Below are 24,649 nucleotides of genomic sequence, written 5' to 3' on the forward strand. Positions count from 1 at the left end.
TCTAAAGGGGCAAAGTGTGTTTAAAAAGACAAGCCTGAGGGCTCTGCCTCAATGCGAGGAGTATTTGGAATAAGGTGGACGAATTAACTGCGCAGGCAGCAGTTAATGGATATGATGTAATTGGCATCACGGAGACATGGCTCCAGGGTGACCAAGGCTGGGATCTCAACATCCAGGGGTATTCAACATTTAGGAAGGATAGGCAGAGAGGAAAAGGAGGCGGGGTGGCGTTGCTGGTTAAAGAGGAAATTAATGCAATAGTAAGGAGGGACATTAGCCTGGATGATGTGGAATCGGTATGGGTGGAGCTGCAGAATGCCAAAGGGCAGAAAATGCTAGTGGGAGTTGTGTACAGACCACCAAACAGTAGTAGTGAGGTTTGAGACAGCATCAAACAAGAAATAAGGGATGCGTGGAATAAAGGTACAGCAGTTATCATGGGCGACTTTAATCTACATCTTGATTGGGCTAACCAAACTGGTAGTAATGCGATGGAGGAGGATTTCCTGGAGTGTATTAGGGATGGTTTTCTTGACCAATATGTTGAGGAACCAACTAGAGAGCTGGCCATTCTAGACTGGGTGATGTGTAATGAGAAGGGACTAATTCGCAATCTTGTTGTGCGAGGCTCCTTGGGGAAGAGTGACCATAATATGGTAGAATTCTTTCTTCAGATGGAGAGAGACACAGTTAATTCGGAAACTAGGGTCCTGAACTTAAGGAAAGGTAACTTTGACGGTATGAGGCGTGAATTGGCTAGAATAGACTGGCCAAGGATACTTAAAGGGTTGATGGTGGATAAGCAATAGCAAACGTTTAAAGATCACATGGATGAACTTCAGCAATTGTACATCCCTGTCTGGAGTAAAAATAAAACGGGGAAGGTTGCCCAACCGTGGCTAACAAGAGAAATTAAGGATAGTGTTAAAACCAAGGAAGAGGCATATAAATTGGCTAGAAAAAGTAACAAACTTGAGGACTGGGAGAAATTTAGAATTCAACAGAAGAGGACTAAGGGTTTAATTAAAAGGGGGAAAATAGAGTACGAGAGGAAGCTTGCCAGGAACATAAAAACTGACTGCAAAAGCTTCCATAAATATGTGAAGAGAAAAAAATTAGTGAAGACAAACGTAGGTCCCTTGCAGTCGGATTCAGGTGAATTTATAATGGCGAACAAAGAAATGGCAGACCAGTTGAACAAATACTTTGGTTCTGTCTTCACGAAGGAAGACACAAATAACTTTCTGAATGTACTAGGGGACAGTGGGTCTAGTGAGAAGGAGGAACTGAGAGATATCCTTATTAGGTGGGAAATTGTGTTGGGAAAATTGATGGGATTGCAGGCTGATAAATCCCTGGTGCCTGATAGTCTGCATCCCAGAGTACTTAAGGAAGTGGCCCTAGAAATAGTGAATGTATTGGTGATCATTTTCCAACAGTCTATTGACTCTGGATCAGTTCCTATGGATTGGAGGGTAGCTAATGTAACACCACTTTTTAAAAAAGGAGGGAGAGAGAAAGTGGGTAATTATAGACCGGTTAGCCTGACATCAGTGATGGGGAAAATGTTGGAATCAATCATTAAGGATGAAATAGCAGTGCATTTGGAAAGCAGTGACAGGATTGGTCCAAGTCAGCATGGATTTATGAAAGGGAAATCATGCTTGATGAATCTTGAATTTTTTGAGGATGTAACTAGCAGCGTGAACAAGGGAGAACCGGTGGATATGGTGTATTTGGACTTTCAGAAGGCTTTTGACAAGGTGGTGTGCAAAGTCAAAGCACATGGTATTGGGGGTAATGTACTGATTGATTGGCAGTCAGGAAGCAGAGAGTCAGGATGGCAGGCAGTGCCGCAGGGCTCAGTGCTGGGACCCCAGCTCTTTACAATATACATCAATGATTTAGATGAAGGAATTGAGTGTAATATCTCCGTTGGCAGATGACACTAAGCTGGGTGGCACAGTGTGAGCTGTGAGGAGGACGCTAAGAGGCTGCAGGGTGACTTGGATAGATTAGGTGAGTGGGCAAATGCATGGCAGATGCAGTATAATGTGGATAAATGTGAGGTTATCCATTTTGGGGGCAAAAACACAAAGGCAGAATATTATTTGAATGGCAGCAGATTAGGAAAGGGGGAGGTACAACGAGACCTGGGTGTCATGGTTCATCAGTCATTGAAGGTTGGCATGCAAGTACAACATGTGGTGAAGGCGGCAAATGGTATGTTGGCCTTCATAGCTAGGGGATTTGAGTATAGGAGTAGGGAGGTCTTACTGCAGTTGTACAAGGCCTTAGTGAGGCCTCACCTGGAATATTGTGTTCAGTTTTGGCCTCCTAATCTGAGGAAGGACATTCTTGCTATTGAGGGAGTGCAGCGAAGGTTCACCAGACTAATTCCAGGGATGGCTGGACTGTCATATGAGGAGAGAGTGGATCAACTGGGCCTTTATTCACTGGAGTTTAGAAGGCTGAGAGGGGATCTCATAGAAACATACAAAATTCTGACGGGACTGGACAGGTTAGATGCCGGAAGAATGTTCCCGATGTTGGGGAGGTTCAGAATCAGGGACATAGTCTTAGGATAAGGGCCATTTAGGACTGAGATGAGGAGAAACTTCTTCACTGAGAGCTGTTAACCTATGGAATTCCCTGCCGCAGAGTTGTTGATGCCTGTTCATTGGATATATTCAAGAGGGAGTTAGATATAGTCCTTACGGCTAAGGGGATCAAGGGGTATGGAGAGAAAGCAGGGAAGGGGTACTAAGGGAATGATCAGCCGTGATCTTATTGGTGGTGCAGGGCTGAATGGCCTACACCTGCACCTATTTTCTATGTTTCTGACTGTCCCTGATTAATCCTTGCCTTTCTAAATATAGATTTATCCTGTCCTTTAGTATTTTTTCTAATCATTTACCCACCACTGAGGTTAGGCTGACAGGCCTGTAATTACTCGGCCTATTCCTTTCTTCCTTCATAAACAATGGTACCACATTAGCAACCATCTGAATTTAAAGAGAACTGGAAAATGATGGTCAAGGCCTCTGCTATTTCTCCTTTGCTTCGCTCAACAGCCTGGGAAGCATTTCATCCAGGCCTAGGGACTTATCCACTTTCAAAGCTGCTGAACCCCTAAATACCTCCTCTCTCATTGTTTATTTCATCCAGAATTTCACACTCCTTCTCGATAGCAGTGTCTGCATTGCCCCTTTCCTTTGTGAAAATTGACGCAAAGTATTCATTAAGAATCATGCCCACATCTTCTGCTCCACACATTGATTACCTCATGGTCTCTAAACAGACCTTACCATTTCTTTAGTTATCCTCTTATTCTTAATATATTTATAGAACATCTTTGGGTTTTCCTTGATTTTACTTGCCAAGAATTTTTCATGCTCTCTTTAGCATTCCTGATATCCTTTTTTAATTTCACCTCTGAACTTTCTATATTCCTCCAGAGGTTCTACAGTATTTAGCAGTTAGTGTATGACATAAGCTTGCATTTTTTCCTTTATCCTCCCCTGTAAGTCCCTAGACTCCAGGGGTTTTTAGAATGGTTACTCCCACCCTTTTTTTCTTTAAGGGCACATGTTTAGCCTGAACCCTCCGAATCTCCACCTTGAATGCCGGCCACTGTTCCGACATGGTTTACCTTCAAGTAGCTGTTTCCAGTCCACTGTGACCAAATCACTTCTCAACTTAGCAAAATTAGCTTTTCCCCAATTTGGGACTTTTATTCCTGGTCTATCCTGGTCCTTATCCATAACTACCTTGAATCTGACTGAATTATGGTCACTGGTACCCAAGTGCTCTCCCACTGATATACCCCTTCCACCTGTCCAACTTTATTCCCTAAAATTAAATCCAGAACTGCCCCCTCCCATGTTGGGCTTACATGCTGACTAAAAATGTTATCTTGAATGCATTTTAGGAATTCCACACCCTCTCTATCCTTCACACTATTTGTCCCAATCAATGGGCCCAGGTTTCGGGCTGCGCCTAGAACGGCGCAGCCCTGACCTGGACGCCCGTTTTTCGCGCCACAAAATGCACCTAAAAAAACCACTTCCGGATTCTCCGGCTCCCTTCTGGCCCTCGGCGCGGCGCAGCACGAGCTGTGGGGGGGCGGAGCTAGGTCCTTGCGCTGAAAACAGTGCCGGGACCTCTGCACATGCGCGCTACAGTGGCCGCGCATGTGCAGTAGCTCCAGGCGCCCAAAACTCTGTGGGAAGGGCCTGAAGCACGCAGCCCCTAGCCCTGGCCGAATGGCCTCATTGGGGCTGCGTGAATAAGGCTCCTCCCACGCCCAGCTCCTGCTTCCTCCCGACCCGACTCGACTCCCACTTCCCCCGGACCCGACCGCGACACCGACCCGATTCCTGCTTCTCTTCCCCCCCCCCCCCCCCGGACTGGACAAAACCCCACCCCCGCCCCCGAACCGACCTCTCCCCGACCCGACGCCACTGCCACCTACCTGTAAGTCTGGTGCTGAGAACGGGTCCTGCCAGAAGTCTTGGGGCCCGGCCCATTCAGCCTCCACCACCCCCCCCCCCCTTTCAGGCTCTTTCCCCCCCTTTCAGGCTCTTTCCCCCCCTTTCTCCTTTTGCCCCCCCCTTTCTCCTTTTGCCCCCCCTTTCTCCTTTTGCCCCCCCCTTTCTCCTTTTGCCCCCCCTTTCTCCTTTTGCCCCCCCTTTCTCCTTTTGCCCCCCCTTTCTCCTTTTGCCCCCCCTTTCTCCTTTTGCCCCCCCTTTCTCCTTTTGCCCCCCCTTTCTCCTTTTGCCCCCCCTTTCTCCTTTTGCCCCCCCTTTCTCCTTTTGCCCCCCCTTTCTCCTTTTGCCCCCCCTTTCTCCTTTTGCCCCCCCTTTCTCCTTTTGCCCCCCCTTTCTCCTTTTGCCCCCCCTTTCTCCTTTTGCCCCCCCTTTCTCCTTTTGCCCCCCCTTTCTCCTTTTGCCCCCCCTTTCTCCTTTTGCCCCCCCTTTCTCCTTTTGCCCCCCCTTTCTCCTTTTGCCCCCCCTTTCTCCTTTTGCCCCCCCTTTCTCCTTTTGCCCCCCCTTTCTCCTTTTGCCCCCCCTTTCTCCTTTTGCCCCCCCTTTCTCCTTTTGCCCCCCCTTTCTCCTTTTGCCCCCCCTTTCTCCTTTTGCCCCCCCTTTCTCCTTTTGCCTTTTGCCCCCCCTTTCTCCTTTTGCCCCCCCTTTCTCCTTTTGCCCCCCCTTTCTCCTTTTGCCCCCCCTTTCTCCTTTTGCCCTTTTCCCCTTTCTCCTTTTGCCCCCCCTTTCTCCTTTTGCCCCCCCTTTCTCCTTTTGCCCCCCCTTTCTCCTTTTGCCCCCCTTTCTCCTTTTGCCCCCCCTTTCTCCTTTTGCCCCCCCTTTCTCCTTTTGCCCCCCCTTTCTCCTTTTGCCCCCCCTTTCTCCTTTTGCCCCCCCTTTCTCCTTTTGCCCCCCCTTTCTCCTTTTGCCCCCCCTTTCTCCTTTTGCCCCCCCTTTCTCCTTTTGCCCCCCCTTTCTCCTTTTGCCCCCCCTTTCTCCTTTTGCCCCCCCTTTCTCCTTTTGCCCCCCCTTTCTCCTTTTGCCCCCCCTTTCTCCTTTTGCCCCCCCTTTCTCCTTTTGCCCCCCCTTTCTCCTTTTGCCCCCCCTTTCTCCTTTTGCCCCCCCTTTCTCCTTTTGCCCCCCCTTTCTCCTTTTGCCCCCCCTTTCTCCTTTTGCCCCCCCTTTCTCCTTTTGCCCCCCCTTTCTCCTTTTGCCCCCCCTTTCTCCTTTTGCCCCCCCTTTCTCCTTTTGCCCCCCCTTTCTCCTTTTGCCCCCCCTTTCTCCTTTTGCCCCCCCTTTCTCCTTTTGCCCCCCCTTTCTCCTTTTGCCCCCCCTTTCTCCTTTTGCCCCCCCTTTCTCCTTTTGCCCCCCCTTTCTCCTTTTGCCCCCCCTTTCTCCTTTTGCCCCCCCTTTCTCCTTTTGCCCCCCCTTTCTCCTTTTGCCCCCCCTTTCTCCTTTTGCCCCCCCTTTCTCCTTTTGCCCCCCCTTTCTCCTTTTGCCCCCCCTTTCTCCTTTTGCCCCCCCTTCCCCTTTCTCCTTTTGCCCCCCCCGTTCTCCTTTTGCCCCCCCGTTCTCCTTTTGCCCCCCGTTCTCCTTTTGCCCCCCCGTTCTCCTTTTGCCCCCCCGTTCTCCTTTTGCCCCCCCGTTCTCCTTTTGCCCCCCCGTTCTCCTTTTGCCCCCCCGTTCTCCTTTTGCCCCCCCGTTCTCCTTTTGCCCCCCCGTTCTCCTTTTGCCCCCCGTTCTCCTTTTGCCCCCCCTTTCTCCTTTTGCCCCCCTTTCTCCTTTTGCCCCCCCCTTTCTCCTTTTGCCCCCCCTTTCTCCTTTTGCCCCCCTTTCTCCTTTTGCCCCCCCTTTCTCCTTTTGCCCCCCCTTTCTCCTTTTGCCCCCCCTTTCTCCTTTTGCCCCCCCTTTCTCCTTTTGCCCCCCCTTTCTCCTTTTGCCCCCCCTTTCTCCTTTTGCCCCCCCTTTCTCCTTTTGCCCCCCCTTTCTCCTTTTGCCCTCCCTCCTTCTCCTTTTGCCCTCCCTCCTTCTCCTTTTCCCTCCCTCCTTCTCCTTTTCTCTCTCCTTCCCTCCCTCCTTCTCCTTTTCTCTCTCCTTCCCTCCCTCCTTCTCCTTTTCTCTCTCCTTCCCTCCCTCCTTCTCCTTTTCTCTCTCCTTCCCTCCCTCCTTCTCCTTTTCTCTCTCCTTCCCTCCCTCCTTCTCCTTTTCTCTCTCCTTCCCTCCCTCCTTCTCCTTTTCTCTCTCCTTCCCTCCCTCCTTCTCCTTTTCTCTCTCCTTCCCTCCCTCCTTCTCCTTTTCTCTCTCCTTCCCTCCCTCCTTCTCCTTTTCTCTCTCCTTCCCTCCCTCCTTCTCCTTTTCTCTCTCCTTCCCTCCCTCCTTCTCCTTTTCTCTCTCCTTCCCTCCCTCCTTCTCCTTTTTCTCTCTCCTTCCCTCCCCCTTCTCCTTCCCTCCCCCCTCCCCCCTTCTCCTTTTTCTCTCTCCTTCCCTCCCTCCTTCTCCTTTTTCTCTCTCCTTCCCTCCCTCCTTCTCCTTCTCCTTTTCTCTCTCCTTCCCTCCCTCCTTCTCCTTCTCCTTTTCTCTCTCCTTCCCTCCCTCCTTCTCCTTCTCCTTTTCTCTCTCCTTCCCTCCCTCCTTCTCCTTCTCCTTTTCTCTCTCCTTCCCTCCCTCCTTCTCCTTCTCCTTTTCTCTCTCCTTCCCTCCCTCCTTCTCCTTCTCCTTTTCTCTCTCCTTCCCTCCCTCCTTCTCCTTCTCCTTTTCTCTCTCCTTCCCTCCCTCCTTCTCCTTCTCCTTTTCTCTCTCCTTCCCTCCCTCCTTCTCCTTCTCCTTTTCTCTCTCCTTCCCTCCCTCCTTCTCCTTCTCCTTTTCTCTCTCCTTCCCTCCCTCCTTCTCCTTCTCCTTTTCTCTCTCCTTCCCTCCCTCCTTCTCCTTCTCCTTTTCTCTCTCCTTCCCTCCCTCCTTCTCCTTCTCCTTTTCTCTCTCCTTCCCTCCCTCCTTCTCCTTCTCCTTTTCTCTCTCCTTCCCTCCCTCCTTCTCCTTCTCCTTTTCTCTCTCCTTCCCTCCCTCCTTCTCCTTCTCCTTTTCTCTCTCCTTCCCTCCCTCCTTCTCCTTCTCCTTTTCTCTCTCCTTCCCTCCCTCCTTCTCCTTCTCCTTTTCTCTCTCCTTCCCTCCCTCCTTCTCCTTCTCCTTTTCTCTCTCCTTCCCTCCCTCCTTCTCCTTCTCCTTTTCTCTCTCCTTCCCTCCCTCCTTCTCCTTCTCCTTTTCTCTCTCCTTCCCTCCCTCCGTCAGACAGAGAGATAGAGACACACTGTGGGGTGGGGGGGGGGGGCATCCCAGCACGCTGTTGGAATGCTCCCGGTGCTGCAGTCGGTAAGTAGAAAATGTTTTATTTATTTAACAATTTTTTTTTTCTTAATTTTTTTTCGATTTTATTGGTTGATTTATTGATGTTTTTATCATTTATTATTGATGATGGCTCTTTATTTGTAAAACTGAAGTATTTAATGTTTGTAAACTTCCCTTTAAACCCCTCCCCTCCCCCCCCCGCCCCCAATTCCCTACGCCTAATTTGTAACCTACGCCTGATTTTCTAAAGTGTAGACAAGGTTTTTTCGAGCGTACAAAAATCTTCACTTACTCCATTCTAAGTTAGTTTGGAGTAAGATTTCACTGCCGAAACTTTGAAAGCAGACGTAAGTGGCTGGACACGCCCTCTTTTGAGAAAAAAATTCTGTTCCAAAGTGAAACTGTTCTAACTGACTAGAACTGGAGCAAACTAAATGCCGAGAATTTGAATTTCTAAGATACTCCGTTCTACACCAGTTGCTCCAAAAAATCAGGAGCAACTGAGGCCGAAACTTGGGCCCAATATTAGGATATTGAAATCCCCTACTATTACTGCCCTATGGTTCTTGGACTTCACAGATATGTGCCTACATATTTGCTCTTCTATCTCCCTCCCACTGTTGGGGAGGGGGGGTTCTATAATACACGCCCAGCAGTGTGATCACTCCTTTTTTTATTTTTCAGTTCGACCCATATGGCCTCATTTGATCCCTGTAACATATCATCCCTCCTCACAGCTGTAATCGTTTTTTTAATCAATACCGTGACACCCCCCCACCTTTTTACCCCCCTGTCTGTCCTCTGTCAAAATCCTGTAACCAGGGATATTGAGCTGCCAAATTTGCCCCTCTTTGAGCCATGTCTCTAATGGCTACAATGTCATACTCCCAAGTGTCTACCTGTGCTCTCAGCTTCGCTCTACTCTTTGCATTGACGTATATACCATTTAGCACAGGATCACCTCCTTGATTAGTAGAACTAATCAACACTTGTTTCCTCTGTCTTACAGATTCACTTTCTACATTCTTGCTTTCCAATTTCAGCTTTACTTCCTTCCCTATTGAATTTGTTCTCTGGTTGGCATCCCCCTGCCAAGCTAATTTAAACTCTCTCCAACAGCACTAGCAAATTTCCCCACGAGGATATTGGTTCCAATGCTGTTGAGGTCCGCGTTGTACAGATTCCATCTCTTCCAGAAGTGGTCCCAATGCCTCAGGAATTTAAAGCCCTCCCTCCTGCACCAACCAACTATTTAGCGAACACAACACGTTCAAGGATTTGGGAAAAGGAGGGTGAAAATGGGACAGTGGCTAATGTAGACGTGGGTCGAGGATGGAATTATGGCGTTTGAAAGATAATGCTTTCAAATTTGATGTGTGAGAAAGGTAGTTATTGTCACCAAATCACAGGCTTAATAAAGTTTACATGAAAGGTGTGTTGAGAGTATCATCTTAAAATTAGTATTTATTGTGGGACAGACTTGATGGGCCAGCTGGTCTTCCTGCCCCTGTCTTTTATGTTTTATATGATGAATGCTTTAGGTGTTCTGCAACTCTCATAGCTATTCACAGCATTGCCATGCAATAACTTTTTTGATATCAATTTTTAAAGTATTGATTATATACTTGCACATCGAAGGCATAAAGCTGACTGACTGCTCGGGTGGGACTCCCGAGATCCTGCTTAACCTTGTACCAAAATATTTGTGTGAATTTAAACATGCAAAAGAAGTTTGCTAAGTAACATGGTAGTTCACAAGTTATTGCAACCAGAAAGGCTAATGAAGTCTCCAAGATAAGGCAAGATTGGAAAAAGGCAAAAGGTCAGTTAGAAATGGCCCACATTAATTGGGCAAGAAAGTTAGCAAATATGTTAAGTGGATCAGCAATGAAACGTTCAAATGTGAGATGAATAGAGCACAAAATAGCTATATTCCTATTGGGCAAAAAAAGGGGTGCATCAGAAAGATTTCTGTCGATAAATAAGAGATTTAAGACGAGATTTACTAGAATGATACCAGGGATGAAAGACTTTTTAATTACTTGGAGAGACTAGAGAAGCTGGGATTGTTCTCCTTAGTAGAGAAAGTTAAGAGAAGATTTGATAGAGGTGTTCAAAATCATGAACCGTTTTGGTGGAGTAAATAAGGTGAAACGGTTTCCAGTCGTAGAAGGGTTGGTAGCCAGAGGACACAGATTTAAGGTAATTGGCAAAAGAACTAGAGGCGACATGAGGAAAAAAAAATATGCAGTGAGTTATGATCTGGAATGCACTGCCTGAAAGGTCGGTGGAAACCGATTCAATAATTTTCAAAGGGGAATTCGATAAATAGTTGAGGAAAAATTTGCTGGGCTATAGGGAAAGAGCACGAGGAGTGAGACTAATTGGCTAACTCCAAAGAGCCGGCACAGGCATGATGGGCTGCCTCCTGTGTGTGGATTATTCTTTTAAGTGCTCTTGCAGAGAGCTGGCACATGCTTGGCAGGCCAAATGGCCTCCTTCTGTGCTAACTGTTCTAGATTCTGAAAGTGAGCATGCAGGTAGAGAAAGTCATTTCTTTTATTTAAAGAAAATCTAAATTATTTGGGGCTTATAAATAGGGCCATAGAGCACAAAAAAATAAATGCTAAATTCGTACAGATTGTTGGCTACATCACAGTTAAACGTGCTCTCTACTGTTTTGGGTTTCCCATTATAGAAAGGACATGAAAAGAGGTTAGTAAAGACAAACGTAGGTCCCCTGCAGTCAGAATCAGGGGAAGTCATAACGGGGAACAAAGAAATGGCAGACCAATTGAACAAGTACTTTGGTTCAGTATTCACTAAGGAGGACACAAACAACCTTCCGGATATAAAAGTGGTCAGAGGGTCTATTAAGGAGGAGGAACTGAGGGAAATCTTTATTAGTCGGGAAATTGTGTTGGGGAAATTGATGGGATTGAAGGCCGATAAATCCCCAGGGCCTGATGGACTGCATCCCAGAGTACTTAAGGAGGTGGCCTTGGAAATAGCGGATGCATTGACAGTCATTTTCCAACATTCCATTGACTCTGGATCAGTTCCTATCGAGTGGAGGGTAGCCAATGTAACCCCACTTTTTAAAAAAGGAGGGAGAGAGAAAGCAGGGAATTATAGACCGGTCAGCCTGACCTCAGTAGTGGGTAAAATGATGGAATCAATTATTAAGGATGTCATAGCAGCGCATTTGGAAAATGGTGACATGATAAGTCCAAGTCAGCATGGATTTGTAAAAGGGAGATCATGCTTGACAAATCTTCTGGAATTTTTTGAGGATGTTTCCAATAAAGTGGACAAAGGAGTACCAGTTGATGTGGTATATTTGGACTTTCAGAAGGCTTTCGACAAGGTCCCACACAGGAGATTAATGTGCAAAGTTAAAGCACATGGGATTGGGGGTAGTGTGCTGACGTGGATTGAGAACTGGTTGTCAGACAGGAAGCAAAGAGTAGGAGTAAATGGGTACTTTTCGGAATGGCAGGCAGTGACTAGTGGGGTACCGCAGGGTTCTGTGCTGGGGCCCCAGCTGTTTACACTGTACATTAATGATTTAGATGAGGGGATTAAATGTAGTATCTCCAAATTTGCGGATGACACTAAGTTGGGTGGCAGTGTGAGCTGCGAGGAGGATGCTATGAGGCTACAGAGTGACTTGGATAGGTTAGGTGAGTGGGCAAATGCGTGGCAGATGAAGTATAATGTGGATAAATGTGAGGTTATCCACTTTGGTGGTAAAAACAGAGAGACAGACTATTATCTGAATGGTGACAGATTAGGAAAAGGGAAGGTGCAACGAGACCTGGGTGTCATGGTACATCAGTCATTGAAGGTTGGCATGCAGGTACAGCAGGCGGTTAAGAAAGCAAATGGCATGTTGGCCTTCATAGCGAGGGGATTTGAGTACAGGGGCAGGGAGGTGTTGCTACAGTTGTACAGGGCCTTGGTGAGGCCACACCTGGAGTATTGTGTACAGTTTTGGTCTCCTAACTTGAGGAAGGACATACTTGCTGTTGAGGGAGTGCAGCGAAGATTCACCAGACTGATTCCCGGGATGGTGGGACTGACCTATCAAGAAAGACTGAATCAACTGGGCTTGTATTCACTGGAGTTCAGAAGAGTGAGAGGGGACCTCAGAAACGTTTAAAATTCTGACGGGTTTGGACAGGTTGGATGCAGGAAGAATGTTCCCAATGTTGGGGAAGTCCAGAACCAGGGGTCACAGTCTAAGGATAAGGGGTAAGCCATTTAGGACCGAGATAAGGAGAAACTTCTTCACCCAGAGAGTGGTGAACCTGTGGAATTCTCTACCACAGGAAGTAGTTGAGGCCAATTCACTAAATATATTCAAAAGGGAGTTAGATGAAGTCCTTACTACTCGGGGGATCAAGGGGTATGGCGTGAAAGCAGGAAGTGGGTACTGAAGTTTCATGTTCAGCCATGAACTCGTTGAATGGCGGTGCAGGCTAGAAGGGCTGAATGGCCTGCTCCTGCACCTATTTTCTATGTTTCTATGTTTCTATGAATGCCATTGAAAATGTGCAGTGTTAATTTACCACTATAGTGCCAGACATGAAGACTACAGTTATGGGAAGAGACATGAGATACTGGAAGGTTAAGAGGTGATTTTAAGAAGTTTCTAAAATTATGGAGAATTTTGCTGGACTGAACAGGGAAAAACTATTTCCTTTGGTTGGGAAATTAGTGACGAGGAGACATCAATGTAAAATTCTCAGACGAGGTTAAGATAAATTTCTTCATTCATTAAGTTGGAGCATGGAACATAAGGACATAAGAATTTGGAGTAGGCCATTTGGCCCCTCGAGTCTGCTCCACCATTTAATAACCCTTCACTCCTTTATCGCTCAAAAATCTGTATCTCCACCTTTAAATATGTTCAATGACCACACTTCCACAGCTCCCTGGGACAGAGAATTCCACAGATTTACGACCGAGAAGAAATTCCTCCTCATCTCGGTTTTAAATGGGCGACCCTTTATTCTTAAACTATGCCCGCTAGTTCTGGATTCCTCCACGAATGGAAACATCCTCTCTGCATCTACCTTGTCAAACCCCCTCAGTATCTTTTATATGTTTCAATAAAATCACCTCCCATTCTTCTAAACTCCAATGACAGGCCCAACCTGCTCAATCTTTCTTCATAAGTCAACCCCCTCATCTCCGGAATCAACCTAGTGAACCTTCTCTGAACTGCCTCCAATGCAAGAATATCCTTCCAGTGCATTGCCACAGAGAGGCAGAGACCACTGTATTTTCAAGGGAAAATTGGATAATTATTTGATGCAGGGATATGGGCAAGGGAGTGGGATTAATTTTGAAATGTTGTGTACAGGAAACTGTTCACACACAGGATTTCCATTCTAAACATTTACGTAGGCAGTTTCAGTATAAGCTGTTGATATAGCATGACCAAATAGCCTGAAGGAAAGAAACAACTCTTAAGTATCCCCATACACAAAATGTTTAGTGTATGGATGTTTTCCTCTGGTTTCATGCATGTGGGACAGATGACATCACGTGGGATATAGTTGGAGTGCTGCGGTTGTACTTCAGGGGAACAGAGAAAATAAAATTTTTATGCAAGTGCAGGGAGGCATTAGCATGCCTGTTGCCCTCTTAATCTTTCTATCTGACATGTATATTCACACATATTTTAACAAAGCTTTTGGTAAGGTCCCTCATGGCAGACTGGTCACGAAAGTAAAAGCCCACGGGATCCAAGATAAAATGGCAAGTTGGATCCAAAATTGACTCCGGCAGGAAGGGCAATGGTCGGATGGGTGTTTTTGTGACTGGAAGGATGCTTCCAGTGGGGTTCTGCAGGGCTCAGTACTGGGTCCCTTGCTTTTTGTGGTATAAACTAATGGTTTAGACCAGAATGTAGTGGGTGTGATTAAGAAGTTTGCAGGTGTTAAAATTGGCCGTGTGGTTGATGATGATGATGAAGAAGAAAGCTGTAGATTGCAGGCAGATATCAATGGACTGATCAGGTGGGCAAAAACAGTGACAAATGGAATTCAATATGGAGAAGTGTGAGGTAATGCATTTGGGGAGGGCTAACAAGGCAAGGGAATACACAATAAATGGTAGGACATTGAGTGGTGTAGAGGAACAGAAGGACCTTGGAGTGCATGTCCACAGATCCCTGAAGGTAGCAGGACTGGAAGATAAGTGGTTAAGAAGGCATATGGAATATTTGACTTTATTAGCTGAGGCATAAAATATAAGAGCTGGGAGGTTATGCTTGAACTGTATGAAACACTAGGCCACAGTTAGAGTACTGCATGTAGTTCTGGTCACCACAGGAAAGGTAAGATTGCACTAGAGAGGGTGCAGAGGAGATTCACGATGTTGCCTGGACTCAAGAATTTTAGATTGGATAGGCTGGGATTGTTTTAACAGAGGAGGCTGAGGGCAGACCTAATTGAGATGTTTACAATGGTGGGCCTAGATAGTGGATAGGAAGGACCTTGGCTGAGTGGTCAATAACCAGGGCGCATAGATTTAAAGTAATTTTATAGGTTTAGAGGGGACGCAAGGGGAATTTTTTTCACCGGATGTGATGAGGATCTGGAACTCCCTGCCCGAAAGGGTGGTAGAGGCAGAAATCCTTGCCACATTTTAAAAAGTATTTGGATATGCATCTGAAGTGCCGTAACCTACAAGGCTACGGACAAAGTGCTGGAAAGTGGGATTCGGCTGGATAGCTTTGTCGGCTGGCGAGGACACAATGGGCTGAATGGCCTCCTTCTGTGCTGTAAGTTTCTGAGATTATAAAAACAGACCAATGATGCTGTTGCAAGAGCAAAATACTGTTGCTGGAAATCTGCAATAAAATGCTGGAACTGGAATATGTTGGAGATGAACAGCTTTTAAACAAATACAGAACCAGAAAAAAGGGTGACAGAAAAAGAACAAAAGGGAAAGGTCTGTGATAGGGTGGAGGGTAAAAAGGGATAATGGTGCAAGGCACAATTTGGTGATGGGACAATTCTAGAAACAAAAGATGGATCCAGAGGTGATGTAAATAGTTGAACCAAAATAGCAGAGGGGGAGGAAAGCATAGAAAATGTGGCAAAGTCGAGAGGGTTGCTGTGGCCCAGGAGTGTGGTGGAAGAAAGGCAGGTAGACCCCAGGAGTGTGGACCACGCTGCCAGCCATGTACCGATAGGGGATCCCCACTCCAAGCACCAGCCCACCATCTCCACCCCCAGTGTCTCTGGTGCAGATGTTATTTTGGATCCTATATACTGTGTTTTTTTTTTGCTGAGTGAGAAATCTGAGGTTAATTCCTTTTTTTACCCCTTGTAATATTTGCTAAAACTACTTGCATTTACAAATGATAGAACAAGCTGGTGACAAAAAGAACAAAATCAATGCAGAGCACAAATAAACATTAACGTATAAAAGGGAGTATATATTGAACAATTGCAAATTGAATTATTGTAGCAAAGTGCTGTTAGAGAAATTAGGATTAAATGCAGCAGTTCACAAGGACAAAGTTCAAAATAAGCTACACAAAGGAACTTATTTTCAACATTTTTAATGTAGTCTTAAAACCTTTGAGTTAGCTCATCTTTTCAAAAAGTGATCTAGTGGTGATCTGGCTGCTTAGTTTTGTAACTAGCTTAAGTCTGTCTGAGATATCTAAGCTGTCAGATGATTATGGCACTGCCTGCCTGACTTAGCAATGAATATCACCAGCTGCCAGAAGATGTCAAAACAGTTGCTTCCTGAGCAACCTTTTGGAGCCGACCGTACACTTCCTGTGCTTCCAGGCAGTAGCCTTTTTTTTTTCCAGCACTGCAGTGTAATTCTGCCAAATGAAGACCAAGCAGGATGGTTTTGTGTTTTTATTTTACATATACTTATGTTTATTTGTGCTCTGTATTGGTTTTGCGCTCTTTCTCTCCAGCTTGTTCGATCACTTGTAAATGCAAGTAGTTTTAGCAAATATTACAAGGCAAAGTCGCTCTGCCAGTGATGTAGCACCAACCGTTTTCGCAGCAAACATTTTCTGATTGTGTGCGATTGTTTTACAGACTAATTCTGTTAACTTACCCCCACCCCTCCACACCCCCCCCCCCTCCCTGAATTTTCTCCTCTGCTAAGGCACTGATTTAGTGAGTTAAAGTTCTAGCCATGCTGGGAGCCCTCGGGTAGCTTGTCTCAGTGGCTGTTCATCTGTGAGCTTATACTGGCCTTGGTCCAATGGTAGCACTTTCCCCTGAGTCATTACGTTGTGGGTTCAAGTCCCACAACAGATGCTTGCGCACATAATCTAGGCTGCCATTTCAGTGCAGTACTGAGGAAGTGTTGCACTAAGAGGTGCCGTCTTTTGGATCAGACGTTAATGTCCTGTCTGCCCTCCTTTGATAAAGAGGAACTATTTTCTCTGGTGGCGGAGTCCAGAACAAGGGGGTACAGCCTTAATATTAGAGCTAGGCAGTTCAGAGATATCAATTGAAAATGTAAAAGTTGCGATTGCTAGATTGTTGTTGGGCAAGGGTATTAAATGTTATGGAATGTTCTTTGAGGATATAACGAGCAAGGTGGATAGAGGTGTACCGATGGATGTGGTGTATTTAGATTTTCAAAAGGCATTTGATAAGGTGCCACACAAAAGGTTACTGCAGAAGATAAAGGTACGTGGAGTCAGTGGAAATGTATTAGCATGGATAGAGAATTGGCTGGCGAACAGAAAGCAGAGAATCGGGATAAATGGGTCCTTTTCGGGTTGGAAATCGGTGGTTAGTGGTGTGCCACAGGGATTGGTGCTGGGACCACAACTGTTTACAATATACATAGATGACCTGGAAGAGGGGACAGAGTGTAGTGTAACAAAATTTGCAGATGACACAAAGATTAGTGGGAAAGCGGGTTGTGTAGAGGACACAGATGCTGCAAAGAGATTTAGATAGGTTAAGCGAATGGGCTAAGGTTTGGCAGATGGAATACAATGTTGGAAAGTGTGAGGTTATCCACCTTGGGGGAAGAAAACAGTAAAAGGGAATATTATTTGAATGGGGAGAAATTACAACATGCTGTGGTGCAGAGGGACCTGGGGTCCTTGTGCATGAAACTCTTTTAAGTTAGTTTGCAGGTGCAACAGGTAATCGGGAAGGCGAATGGAATGTTGGCCTTCATTGCGAGAGGAATGGAGTACAAAAGCAGGGAGGTCCTTCTGCAACTGTATAGGGTATTGGTGAGCTCGCACCTTGGAGTACTGCGTGCAGTTTTGGTCACCTTACTTAAGGAAGGATATACTAGCTTTGGAGGGGGTACAGAGACGATTCACCAAGCTGATTCCGGAGATGAGGGGGTTACCTTATGATGATAGATTGAGTAGACTGGGTCTTAACTCGTTGGAGTTCAGAAGGATAAGGGGTGATCTTATAGAAACATTTAAAATAATGAAAAGGATAGACAAGATAGAGGCAGAGAGGTTGTTTCCACTGGTCGGGGAGACTAGAACTAGGGGGCACAGCCTCAAAATACGGGGGAGCCAATTTTAAACCGAGTTGAGAGAAGGAATTTCTTCTCCCAGAGGGTTGTGAACCTGTGGAATTCTCTGCCCAAGGAAGCAGTTGAGGCTAGCTCATTGAATGGATTCAAGTCACAGATAGATTTTTAACCAATAAGGGAATTAAGGGTTATGGGGAGCGGGCGGGTAAGTGGAGCTGAGTCCACGGCCAGATCAACCGTGATCTTGTTGAATGGCGGAGCAGGCTTGAGGGGCTAGATGGCCTACTCCTGTTCCTAATTCTTATGTTCTTATGTTCTTATGAATCAAGGTAGATGGAATTAAGATACAGATCAGCCATGATCTAATTGAATGGCAGAACAGGCTTGAGGGGCTGAATGGCCTACTCCTGTTCCATGTTCCTCAGGTGAATGTTAAAGATCCCAGGGCACCATTTTCAAGAGATGGGAAGTTCTGTCCAGTGTCCTGGCTAACATTTAGTTCTTGACCAACCTCCTTATAACAGATTATCTGGTCATTATCACATTGCTGTTTGTGGGACCTTGCAAATTGTGTTCTGTGTTTTCAGCAGTGACTGCACTACTTCAAAATCACTTCATTGCTTAAAGTGTTTTGAGAAATTCTGAGGTTGTGAAAGGCTCTATATAAATGTAAGTTCATTAATTATAAAACAGAAAATGTTGGAAATACTCAGCAGGTCACACAGCACCTGTGAAGAGAGAAAGAGTGAACGTTTCAAGTCTATGACCTTTGTCAGGCCTTTCAAACATAGAATCAGACCAGACTCTCTTTCCAGCAAGGGAACTGGATAGCTATTGAGGGAGAATCCAACTGTTTTGTTTTTCATTCCCTAGCTCTGAGGTACCGAGCCCAGTTGATCACCATAGCAGCACTATACCTTATTCCATTGACTTCCTTTAACTTTCATTTAACACTTCTATGCAAATGTTCTCGATCTTTGCCCAATCAGTCTGTGTGGCCCAATTGGTGTGGAACTGAACTCTCTGGGTGGGAGGAAATTTAAGCTTGGTGTAGGTGAATTGTATCCATTGACGCTCTCCCATTACCAATGGAGAAAAAAATTAAGGAAGTAATTAGGAGTTACAGTAGCTCTCGAATTGGGTAAAGCCAGTAATTCAAGTAAAGCCTCTCAAGGGCAGAAACTTTAACTAAAATTTACAATTGTAGTGTTAATGCACTCGAGAGCTACTGTAACTGTGTTGTGTTGCAGATTGTGAAATGTTCAATCTTTATTTCCAACTAAATACTAAAGATGCTAAATAATAAATTGTGGATTTAGCTAATAGCAGAAATGTACAACCGCATTTAATGTAAATCTGCAGTAAAAATGTAACCATTTTGTAAATTACCAGGGACAAGCATTCCGCAAGAAAAGCATTTAGCTCTTTATTCAAGAGCACATCCAAAGCGACCTCTCTTTTCGGACTCCTACTTTGGGATCTAGATTTGAAACTGTGGATTGTGGAAGAGCCTCAATTTCAGAATTGTATCCTGAAACTCTTGACCGATACTAAGACTTTAGAAATTAATACTTAAAAAAAATAAATAATTCTCTTCCAGAATATAAAGTGGACTAGAGAGGTTCAAGCAGGTGTACGGTTGACTTGGTAGTGAAGCTGGAACAAGTAATGAACCCTTTCTGGAGCATGTCTACAAGTTCTGCTCGAAAGGTAATGGAAAAGCTTTTATCCCAAACTTGTGCATTAGAATGAAAAGTTGTCCATGATCTATGTTCATTTTGGAGGAGAGCAAGGAAAGCACAAAATCAAGTGTTTGAAAACACATTTTTTGCTCGTGCAAGTTTCTTTTGTATGCAAAAGAGTATGTCTATATTTTTAAATACTTTACTAGGATTTGTCCATGTTTACAGACCTTAAAACAGCTGTATTTTCACATGTAATGTTTTTCTGAATTGCTGACCGTACACTATTTCTGACGTTCGGAGCAATAGCAAAGGATGACTTGATTACGCTCCAACTGCAATACTCTGCAGGACACGCAGTAAATCTTGGGGACTGACAGTTATCACAAAACTAGTTCCATGACCTGGATAAAATCCATCTGTTTATTTTGAACAGCTGTTGATTTCCCACCCACCCCCCCCCCCCCCCCCCCCAGTACCAAAAAGGTCTTTCACATTTGAACAGGTGTAATGAATGGTGGGATGTACATTTTTTTTCAGTGGAGATTGATAGGGAAGGTTTTTATGTACTAAGCATAATTTACCTTGCCATTTAATAATGGTTTTGTTTTTTTATAAATGTCTTGCCTATTTTTGGCCTGCTCTGAGGTTAGAAACATAAAAAATAGGTGCAGGAGTAGGCCATTCGGCCCTTCGAGCCTGCACTGTCATTCAATGAGTTCATGCCTGAATATGCAACTTCAGTACCCCATTCCTGCTTTCTCGCCATACCCCTTGGTCCCCCTGGTAGTAAGGACTACATCTAACTCCTTTTTAAATACATTTAGTGAATTGGCCTCAACAACTTTCTGTGGTAGAGAATTCCACAGGTTCACCACTCTCTGGGTGAAGAAGTTTCTCCTCATCTTGGTCCTAATTGGCTTACCCCTTATCCTTAGACTGTGACCCCTGGTTCTGGACTTCCCCAACATTGGGAATATTCTTCCTGCATCTAACCTGTCTAAACCCGTCAGAATTTTAAACGTTTCGATGAGATCCCCTCTCGTTCTTCTGAACTCCAGTGAATACAAGCCCAGTTGATCCAGTCTTTCTATATATGTCAGTCCCGCCATCCTGGGAATCAGTCTGGTGAACCTTCGCTGCACTCCCTCAATAGCAAGAACATCCTTCCTCAAATTAGGAGACCAAAACTGTACACAATACTCCAGGTGTGGCCTCACCAAGGCCCTGTACAACTGTAGTAACACCTCCCTGCCCCTGTACTCAAATCCCCTCGCTATGAAGGCCAACATGCCATTTGCTTTCTTAACCACCTGCATGCCAACCTTCAATGACTGATGTGCCATGACACCCTTGGCTTAGTTGCCGGGAGTTAAATGAGGAAGGATTGATGATGTTCCATCCATTCTCGCCTCTGGGAATATGTCTGTCCTACTCAATGCCTTGTGTGTTATGAGTCTGTTTGTCCATTCTGTTTAGCCACTAACTGCCTTTAATGTTTTCAATACTATGCATAAATTTATAATTCTGCATGTAACATTTGTGAATCTTGTAGAACACTCTAAATTTTAAAATCTGCCTTCCCATGGTAATGGTCTTGTGTTGTACAGAAATCTGACAGTGAAGAAAGAGGTGTGTCTGGAGATCAGAAGACCAGTCCTCCACGCTCTTCATCAGCCAAGAAGCAGTTGCCTTCTATACCAAAAAATGCTGTTCCTGTGACTAAACCCATTTCTCCTGTCACATCTACACAGTCAACAAATGGAACACATGCTTCATATGGTCCCTTCTACCTAGAATATTCTCTCCTTGCTGAATTGTAAGTAGCACCTCTTCAGTGTGGTCCCAGATATGCAGATTAATATATCATTGTGTGGTTTTGTTTCATCCAGCTTCATGAACTTTTTAATCTACTATTATCCCGTTGAAATTCATGGAAATAAATGAAGTAGCAAAATTCAATTGAGAAAGCTGTTTACTGACTCTTACAATAGTGGCAAGCTTGCTCTCATGGTCTATTCAGGCAGAGTTCTAAATCTCAGCTATATCTTCAGAGAAGCCATGGCATTTCCCCAACTTGAAGGGAAAATCTGAACACTGGTTGAAATAGGCAGTTCTAATACATGTGCCACAGTTGCAGGTTTATTAAGAAACTTTAGATTGAGTTTAGGTGTTCATTTGATCTTGCTGACGAGCAGATGTAATTTGTGCTTGAAATCTCTGAGGTGTTTACATGTTAATGTTTTACAGTACCTTGGTTGTAAAGCAGAAGCTGCCTGGAGTCTATGTGCAGCCTTCATATGGATCGGCATTAAGTAAGTCCCATCATAATCTATGACTGGCTTTGCTTTTCATCCATTTCTGTTTTTTAAAAAAAAATCTAATTATTTCATGTCTCTGCTTTCAGTGTGGTTTGGGGTGATCTTTATAAGACATGGCTTGTACCAGGATGGTGTATTTAAATTTACTATTTATATCCCTGACAACTATCCAGATGGAGACTGTCCTGTAAGTAATGTTCATTTTCAACTCTAGTTCATTTCCTTTAGATTGTGTATATATTTTAAACATTGTATCTTAATGTTTGCAGCATGATTTGTGGTGAAATACACCAAGCCACAGAACAATTTGTACACTTCGTAAAAAAGAAAACCATTTAATTTAAAAGGAACAAAGTAACACTTGCATCACCATCTCCAGTCAACTGACTCTTGCTTTTCTTCACTCCCCAGAGTCTGTTAAAGTGAGGAATGAAATAACTCAACCCATCTGTCTGAGTGCAGTATACCACCTTCAAAAGTGAGACTGCATTGGAGTAAGAACAGAGATTTCTTCCTCCACTCATTCAGCTTGACATGAGCACGTTTCTCTCCTCACCCTCTCCCATTGGGGTGCAGTAGATGAGGTTTCATCTTGAGATTGTGCTTTGTGCCCTACAGAAGAGCTAACTTGGCCATTGGTAGCAGGTCTCCTGTTAATCTGAGAACTGTCAACGGTTACTCTGGTTCTGTTGGTAATCTAGCTATGTTGATCTTGGAGTGCTATAACTCTTATCGCTGCAGCTAGTTTTCAACCAACCAGTCAGGGGCTTAATTGCCACATTGGGGTCCCACCTCCTTAAATGGCTTGGGTGATCCTGGGAGGCAGCGGAAAGCTGGTAAGTGAAATACTTCCAAATTATATTTTAATAGAAGCTTGGAATGAATTCTACAAAGGCCCAGCTGTGTTATGGGTGCTGGTTTCAAATCTAGGTGATACTGTGTTGAGTTCCGCCCTGTGAAGTTAGTGTTTGCAGAGTGCCATCAGCTGGCATCCGAAGTGTGCATGGTTTAATATTTGTTAGAGATCCTACGGGTATGTCTGACCTCCATGCAATTCAAGAATAAGTGACTACTTTTTAGTTAGATTATTTGGGAACTTTTCAAACTTGGGCTTCATATTGATTGCAATGTATGGAGACTGGTGCAAAGCCAACTGCATGTGACAATAGATTTTAGAGGTTGCTTCATGCTCCTAGCTTTTGGTGGTGTGCATATTCAGATTACTGACTCAGTTGCAGAGTTGCACTATTGATGTAGTAATGGGGTACTCTATCATTTTGAATTCATAAAGTTAAATATGTTCTCTTTTTATATTTATCTAAGTTGCAATTGATCTTCCTAAAGAGGAAAATATAGTACAGGTACAATGTCCAGAGTCCTCGGGACTGAATCCGTTCAGGTTTTGGGGTTTTTCTGGATTTCAGACAAAAAATAAATAGTTTGAAATCCAGAATCCTCGACCTAATCTGTGCTGGGTTTTGAGCGGCGAGGTCTGAAATCCAGCAAAACCCGAAATCTGGCACGGATTCAGTCGAGGATTCCAGATTTCAAACTATTGATTCTTGTCTGAAATCCAGAATCCTCGACAAAGTCCATGTCAGATTTTGGGTTTTGCCTTAAGTTTTCTGACCATACCGGATGACTCCATCAGCTTTTTAGACAATTCTGGTTTTCGGCGTTCCGGATTCGGGATGTTGCACCTGTATGTATAATCTGCAAGAATTCTCATTAGCATAATTGTTTTTTGGCAGTCACTTTAAAAAAAAAAATGACACATTTCAAGTCTGTAACTAATTTATTCTTATCAACTTTTTGATTTGGCCAAAATTTATTGTGTTCAAAAATTTGTGTGTTGATGGAACCTATCCTTGGTGTACATTGATGTGAAAAGTGCCAGTGTAGCTTTGTGCTGGATCCAATCAGACACCTAAGGGCCATCCAAGCAGTGAGACCCAGTATCTTTTTCCTCCCCCCACCAAACCACCATCTGATCAGATGGAGGCCACCTGATACTGTTTCAAGTTTGCACTATCTGCTGTAAATTCAGTATATTTAATGGTTTGGAGAAATCGATTGCTTCCGCTGGCACTCCGCCAACATTGAAAACTGACTGCTGGGTTCAACCATTAAAACAAGGTTGTTGAACCTCCTAAGCCTGTAACCATCAAAGCCAGCAGATACCAGTCTCTCATCGGTGAAATTTCAGCCTTGGGGAGGGGAGGACACTTCCATGAGGAAGAGCAGAATTGTTAACTTCTGAAGAATTTTTTAAAAAGTATTAATTTCGATGTTTCATCTTTATATTCATTATTTTAGCGCTTGATGTTTGATATGCCAGTCTTCCACCCACTAGTAGATCCAACAACAGGAGAATTGGATGTAAAAAGAGCATTCACAAAGTGGAGGTTAGTAGTTTAATTTTAAAATGGTTTGGGGTGCTGACTAATATGTTGTAGCAATGGACTTGAGTGGAATAGTTATCTCTTCCATGGCAATAAATGTACATGTTGCATATGGCAAATTTGTCTTGGATTTAGCATTGTGTTGGTTTCTTTAATTCGGTCTCGATACACAGGGTGTTTAAAGACCAGCTTCATTCACAGAATAACATGCCCTCATTTATATTGATACAAACATTGCAGATCTTGTTAGTAGTTCCAGCCAAATGTCCGACTATAAAACTATTTATTTAAAAAGTCACACTTTTTTGTTCTATAAAATGGAACTCTGCCCTCTCCATGCATTTTCTTTTTTGATGAACTGTTTTTCCCACATCAATTCATAGTTGACCACCTGTCCTAGTGCAAATCCTAAAATGAGTTGTAGTTAAGTTTGTACAGTGTCTTTTCTCTTTTCCCCACCCCCACAAAATAGTTGCAAACTGGGCCATGTACTTGGCACAAATGCTCCACAGCAATTTTTGAAAATGTCTGAAGAAATCTGCCCAGTTTCACATACTACTTCCCTGTAGACTTTGAAAAAAGTGGCAAATGTAAATGACTTAGTAATTGTATGAATTTTCCTAATGCTTTTCTCCCCACAGGCGAAATCATAATCACATCTGGCAGGTGCTGATGTATGCTCGTCGAGTGTTCTACAAGATTGATACAGTTAATCCTCTGAACCCTGAAGCTGCAGTACTGTGAGTCTGAAAAGAAAATCGCATTTTAAGAGTTCTCTAAGGTCTTGCTTCTAAAGTAGTACTCATGTAACTGACTTAGAGGTTTAGTATCACTTTGGTGGATACAATTAGGATTAACTGAATTGAGTTGTTTGA

At 44.4% G+C, this 24,649-nt stretch overlaps 1 protein-coding gene across 3 annotated transcripts in view; it reads left to right on the forward strand.

Moving 5' to 3' along the window:
* aktip (akt interacting protein) overlaps window positions 1-24,649 on the forward strand; it is a 59,920-nt gene that overhangs the window by 19,485 nt on the left and 15,786 nt on the right. For 2 of the 3 annotated variants that reach the window (XM_070896931.1, XM_070896933.1), the window contains exons 2-7: window positions 18,970-19,079; window positions 20,662-20,870; window positions 21,302-21,366; window positions 21,459-21,559; window positions 23,689-23,777; window positions 24,416-24,514. In XM_070896931.1, coding sequence (XP_070753032.1) covers window positions 19,038-19,079; window positions 20,662-20,870; window positions 21,302-21,366; window positions 21,459-21,559; window positions 23,689-23,777; window positions 24,416-24,514 — 605 coding nt within the window. In that variant the 5' untranslated portion in view covers window positions 18,970-19,037. Of the gene's footprint in view, window positions 1-16,529; window positions 16,550-18,969; window positions 19,080-20,661; window positions 20,871-21,301; window positions 21,367-21,458; window positions 21,560-23,688; window positions 23,778-24,415; window positions 24,515-24,649 lie in introns of those variants that run through there. The other variant, XM_070896932.1, reaches the window with a different exon arrangement.

The sequence above is a fragment of the Pristiophorus japonicus genome, chromosome 13 (assembly GCF_044704955.1).
Source record: "Pristiophorus japonicus isolate sPriJap1 chromosome 13, sPriJap1.hap1, whole genome shotgun sequence".
NCBI lineage: Eukaryota > Metazoa > Chordata > Chondrichthyes > Pristiophoridae > Pristiophorus > Pristiophorus japonicus.